This window comes from Miscanthus floridulus, chromosome 2 (genome assembly GCF_019320115.1).
Source record: "Miscanthus floridulus cultivar M001 chromosome 2, ASM1932011v1, whole genome shotgun sequence".
NCBI classification, from domain to species: domain Eukaryota; kingdom Viridiplantae; phylum Streptophyta; class Magnoliopsida; order Poales; family Poaceae; genus Miscanthus; species Miscanthus floridulus.
The window spans coordinates 159,247,045-159,253,630 of NC_089581.1; the positions used below are offsets into that span (position 1 = coordinate 159,247,045).

Here is a 6,586-nt window from a genome sequence, read left to right on the forward strand (position 1 = left end):
GCCCGAGCCCGGCCAGGCGGCCACGGGGTATGTTTGACTAGCGGTGGAAAGACGACGCCGGATAAGGCTGGGCGCCGGGGGGCGGGGACCGTGCTCGCGCGCGGGCGGACGGACACTTGCTGCAGGATTTGCAGCCGCGGGCGTTGGACAATTACAGCTCGGCTACCGTGCCCGTGCTCTTGTGGGTCATGTGACTCGGGCAATTCGTGGCCGAGATTTCATCGGGCCTTTCTGTCCCAGAACGTAGTACTCCACCGGCTGTGTCATCGGACGACCCGTGCCAAGTATATTTCTCTGGTGGAGCCTACGTGTGTGCACTTTTTGCTCGTCTCTCTCCATGGCGCGGCTGGCGCTGTTCTGATGCCAGGCGTCCTGCCAAGCCTCGGAGCTTTTCTGGCCCCACGAGTCCATTCTGCTCCGGAAAATGGCAGGATGAGACGACCGCGACATGTAAAGTGCATTGTCACTTTACCAGTGTCACGGTGACAGCCTCAAGAATCTGAAGTGTTCCTGATTCCTCAACCATTCAGATGAAGATAATAGCTTGAGAAGTTTTTTCGATAACAGCAGCCCTACAATGCAACTCCAAATCGGACGAATTTACCTGAACCGCTTAAATTCTTCGTTCCAAACTACGTGGTAACAAATACAATTACCACTTATCAGTTACCAGAGGTAACGTTAGTATTGACCACAACCGATGACAAGTCTGCAACTGGCCAAATATACAGGCAGCAGCAGTTACAATATATACAGTCATATACATACACGAACCAACATCATCATAGCACTACCATTAGCACAACCACCACAACTGTACAAATCTAATTTTATGACGAAGGCATCGATAATGATCTCAGCAATGGGCTGGAATCATTGATGCAAGAATATTTTATCAGTATCGCCTTCATTCAGCAGGGATATCAGAGCTCTGGCCTGAAAATTTACGGGGATGTCAGAATCGAATGAAGGTGAAAATTGCAACAGCCCATCTGCAAGCTAAGGGGGCTTTCAAATACCGACCTGCATCACAATTCTTTATCGTGTCTCATAAAAAATCCTTTATCGTGTAATGCCTGTAAGTTTATATGTTTTTATTGTGTTTTATATGTTTTTAAATACCCTGTATGCACGTCGACGAAGAATCAATATATATAGTTATCACATAGTCTCACTGCTGAGTTGCCTTATCCCCAACAGGAATTCCAAAATGTTTTTGTAGGCTTTGGAGCATCTACCGACTACATTTTTTCTGAGTTTGGGTTCCATCATTGTCATTTATAATTCTCCCAGTTGAGAAAGCTTTAGCAAAAGTATTAATGTGAGAAACATATCTAGCACCTCTTCATGGTATGTGGGACAACACGGGCGTGGGCCATGCTAGAGGCCAAAGATTAATTATACCGGCTTTTCAACAGTCACGAGAGGGGAATATGAAGACAGATCAAAATTGCAGGTGCTAGAACGTAACGATTGAGATGTACATGGGGTTCCCACCCTAACTTGCAAGTGGGGTCCCAATTTCCCTCGAATAAATCATAAAACATATTAAAGGAGCAGTCAAACACAAACACAAACCCAAGAAAAAAAATACTACAATTTCTAAAACCATTGACTTAGGAATAAGGATAATTTTATTTACTGTGATGAATTAAACTAAAACACTGCAACCAATATTAACCTAAGGAAAGAAAATACTATATGTCTGGCATGAGAATTATAATCAGCAACTTTCCAGATAAATACTGATAGCAAATAGAAAAAAAATAGGTTGCAATTGTTGATCCAATCCATCCAATAGTAATAGCGGCACGATAAATATGTTTTCCTTTCTCTAGGATCAAGATTCAAGAAAAATCCTGCCAGTGTCAAATATATGTGAAGTTACATACCTTTATCTGGGTTAGGGGAAGTTATTGGACGACCTTCACCTATGCTAGAACTATCTTCATTCCTGTAAGAAATTCATCCACAGCAGAAAGTAACGCACAAACCTTTGTATATGCACTTGTTCTAAAAATATTATCGTACTATGTCACATCAGAGCTACCATTCATGACTGGAACATTTTACCTTGACCATAATGTATACCTGGATGGACAATGTAAGATATATGTAGCTAGATTTATCATAAGTTCTTCCAAAATATCGAATTAACTTTCTCTGAAATCGCATATTTTCATAGAAATTGTTGGTTAAAGCTTCACACTGTACAAAGTGTTGATGTCCTAAATGAGACACGTATTTTGATCGAAGGGAGTAGTAAATTACCCTTGATTGTTCCGTTGATCACTTGTAGCAGTCACCGTTGTTAAGATAGTCTCCACAGATAAACTGCCAGCGTTCTCTGTGTCCTAGAGTATAACATGCATACACTGTTAACCTTTAAGCACTCTTCTCCAATCGAAGAAGCAGAAAATACGTGTACGGAAACCAAAGTCTACATTTCAAGGGTAGCATATAATAATAAATTACCAAGGTTTCACTCCTCATCCACCCTGGAATTGTTTCTGATAAAAGATTCATGTATTTCTCCATAGCAATCTCAGGGTTCAGATTCCCTAACTTCTGCCAAGCAGCCCTGAGAAAACAATAAATGATCATTGGTAGTAATCATTATGTATTACCACTCTTTGTGCGTATCTTTACAGAATATCTAGGCACAGATCAAACCTAGCAGATAATTTCTACAATGTACTATTTCACCATTTCTTTTATGCTTTAAGACACTCAGAATGGTGACAACTGACAACATATGTCCAAAAAATAGAAGGATTGCCAAATTTTTTCTCTTATAGGATATCTCATGTCTTTCCTTAACTCTATTTCAGACTTCTATATTCCCTGGATTGTTGGGAATAAAAACACATACACATAGCCATTATACACTTATCGCAAGGTTAACTCTAGCTCTACTTGTGGGCATACAAAAATATAATTAGTGGAACATTGACAGCTCCCAAGACGTAAAGAGATACACATCAGTCTACCAGAAATAGGCGCAAGATATCTGTCATGTTACATCATGTAGACCGGTTAGGTATGTTAAATTTTTTATTCAATACTTCTGACCATCAGTCCATAGTTTATAGCACATATATTATTCTTCTCACTCCAAGGGATAACTTCGGTAGTTAGATGTATAACAGGTTGGTTGGAGCCACTTAATTGGTCCAACAAAAAATAAGAATTGGAAATAAGAGAAGCTGTATTAATTGGTGTCCATGTGCAAAACATATTAGTGCGTCTTTCTATGCTCGTTGCTCCAGTTCGGTGGCTCATAGCAGAATTTTCTGACACGTCACAACAACAATCCATTCTGAACTCTGAAGCAAACCAACAGTTAGTGGTTTCTTTGACCAAGATGTCTTATTTTTTTACCTCTAAATGCTATGCTATCTTTGGCAAAAAAAAAAAAAAAAGGTACTGTACAGATTGCTCATAAAGTGATGATTAGCTGGATAAAGCATATCTAAATATAGTGCTCTCATGCACAACAATTGGCACAGGATATTATCTGGAGTGGCCTCAGAATTCGGCCGGACAAAAACTATTGCAAAACCAGAACAAGGCGCTGCATCAAACAACAACCCTATCTTGAAATGGAATGCGTCACATCAATACATTGCAAGCTCAATATAGAGAAGCATGTTTATATGGACAAACAAGCTTTAACATGTTGATGACACACTGAAGAGATGACTGCTGGGGTAACTGGATGGGAGGCTTTACCTTGGTTACCTATTATATGCAAACTCGTATAGGGACAATTTTTTCCCCGACTACATAAAGGGCAAAACTTGCTCAGACAGAGGTTGGCAGTGACTAGTTGCTGTCAATTATGCCTAAACTAAACAAATCAACACAATTCAGTTGATTCAGGATTGTAATTTCACCCAATCATTGCACCAGATCCACCTACATGATTTTGACTTCTATATTTTGTTTTTACATTTTATTCATTACACTTACCTTCATTCGTAGTTTATTGGAAATTCAAAACATAATCCTATCAACCATGCAGCATCATGGACAAATATTTTTTAAGACATAAGACATTCAAAATTTAAAAGGTACTACCATGACCAAATTTGAGAAGGAAGCGTGGATTCTCGTTGTCTCATGCAGGGAAGTGCAATATTCTCTTTGCCACAAAGGAGGCAAGGTATATATAGCTCCAACTTTATATGCTTCCTTTGCTCTTCTGTAAAGGAGCTATATGCTTCTCTGAAGCTGATGAACCCAATTTCAAGAACCAAGAAGAAAAGAGGAAACCCAAAACTTGAAGCGCAGAATTGTCATAAATCCTATTCCAACCAGGTACCCCAAGCTCTTAAACATAGACGCCGCATAACCTAATCATGTCAAATTATACATATCACAGCTTTCGTATTGGCATAAACCTCACATCTGATGAAATCAATAGTCAATAACACTCCAAAATGCAAGTCCTTCAGACCAAAATGATATTGCACTTATTCATTTCAGGCTTACTTCAGTAAACATGATTTATCAGCAATGGAAACAGATCAATTGCTATTTACTTCAGTAAGCTTCAGTGATTTGAACTTGTTTCCTCAGCTTAGCATCTGGTGGCTTATAAGCAGAAAGCCAGAGCCTGATGTGCGGTTCACATTGGTCTACCTAAATAGCTAAAACGATGCTGAAGCTGGTGCAAAGGTTGCTTTTGGCCTTCCAAGCAGAGTCATTAACAGACAAGTCTACAAGTGATCTCTGAACTAGAAAAAAAAATATACTAACAGTATTGAAGAATTTGATGCCTATTATACTGTAGCCACTTAAACTGTACCAGATCTCCTGGATACAACTTTTGACAGCTTTGAGATAATGAAGCACAAACTAGTTTTCAATAGGGTTTTTTTATGTGTTGTGATTCATTCCTACTGAAAAATACTAGTATGCTACTCTTGCTCTGCCTTGATACAAATATAGAAGAGGATCGGTACTCCAGTGTTGATGACATCCAGGCCAGGGTTTGCTTATCGTTAAGCTATAACCTAACACAGTGTAACATTGATAAATGTAGCCAGGGTCATAGAAAGAAGAGATGAATACCATTTCGCACGAGATGAAGGTCTCAATGTAAGTGGCTGCGCAGAATCATAACAGGGACCGTCAATGGCAACCTTGAGGAGACCTTGAAGCTGCAGCTGCACATCACTATCGAGCTTTGACAGGGCAGCCGCCCCAGCCCCACTAGCAGCAAATGCTGCAGCCGCACCAAACCTCTTCTCCACTTCACTCCTCTCGATCCCTTCCCACTCCTCAAACTCCATGTCTGCCTCAGGGTCATCCTTCAGCAGCCCTTGCAATGTCACTGCCTCTGCAGGCAACTCGGTAACCACTTTATCAATAAAGCTACATTCATGGCTAACATTCACATCATCAATTGTCCTTGCCACCGATTCCTCTTCAGGAACCAGTTCTTCTTGTTGATCACCTGGATGGGCCTCACATTTAGCTTCCTCCTTGAACTGCACTTCCTCATGTACCTCAGCAACTTCTTCAACGGGCTGATGATGTTTAAGCTCGTTTTTCTCTGCCAATGGCACATCGAGAACTGGTTGTGGAGCAGCCCCTGCAGGCAATTCGTGCTCCTTCACTTCAACTGCTTGCTCTCCCTTCTTCTCCAATACGACATCAAGAATCTCTTCAAGAGCAGTCTCAGAATCCAATTCATCCGGCCTCACTTCGATAGCTTGTACACTCTTGTCCACCAATCCCACGTCAAGAACATCTTCAGCAGGAGCAACTTCGGCAACTAGATGGTGCTGTCTCACTTCAACAGCTTCTGTTTCCAAGGGAAGCACTTGCGCAACTCCAATAACTTCTACTCCCTGCTTGTCCGGTCCTGCTTCGAGAACTTCAACGGGAGCAAGAGCAACCTCAGCGCCCAGATCATGCTGCTTCACTGCAACATCCTGCACGGTCCGTTCCTCCAACCCCACCACATCAAAAACCTCCCTAGGCGCGCCCGACACCTGCAGGCTCGCCTCAGCACCCGCCGCCGCCACAACAGCTGCGGAGGTCAAATCAGGCCGCTTCACGCCGCCACCGGCGTCCTCCCCGTCCTCCAGTCCAGCATCAAGGCGCACCTGCTGAACAGCCTTCACGGGAACCCCCTCCTCCTCGGGCAAGCTCTCCGGCTCCTTCACCTCCGCGACGACCACCGCCGGCGCCTTCTCCGCCTCGACCCACCCCTCCGGCGGCGCCACCGCCGCCCTCCCTTCGCTACGCATCATCACCTCGTCGACCTCGATGATCCTGTCCTCCTCCGCCGCCACCTCCTCGGCGATCGCGGCTGCGGCGCGATCGGTCCGGCGCGGGGGATCATTGGCGGCGAAGAGCGTGGCGAGCAGGAAGGCGGCGAGGAGGGTGGCCGCCGCCGTGAGGAGCAGCTCGTAGAACAGCTCCATCTCTCCGGGTGGTGGAAAAGGAAGCCGGTGCGGCTTTTTTTGGCCCCTTCGCTTTCTCGCTCGGCTGGGGACGGAGCGGAGGGGGGGAGGGGACAGGGGAGAGAGGAGGGGGAAAAGGCGAAGCAGAAGGGGAGAGACGAGGTCGAACG

General features: G+C 43.7%; 1 protein-coding gene across 1 annotated transcript; it reads right to left on the reverse strand.

Annotated features, from left to right (window-relative positions):
• Positions 1-599: 599 nt before the first annotated feature.
• On the reverse strand, positions 600-6,586 carry LOC136534731 (acyl-CoA-binding domain-containing protein 5-like). The gene is made up of 5 exons (XM_066527117.1): positions 5,077-6,586; positions 2,476-2,581; positions 2,272-2,354; positions 1,893-1,954; positions 600-936 (listed from the first exon to the last, which is right to left on the reverse strand). Exons 1-5 carry the CDS (start codon positions 6,435-6,437, stop codon positions 908-910), a joined length of 1,641 nt encoding a protein of 546 aa, XP_066383214.1. The 5' UTR covers positions 6,438-6,586; the 3' UTR covers positions 600-907.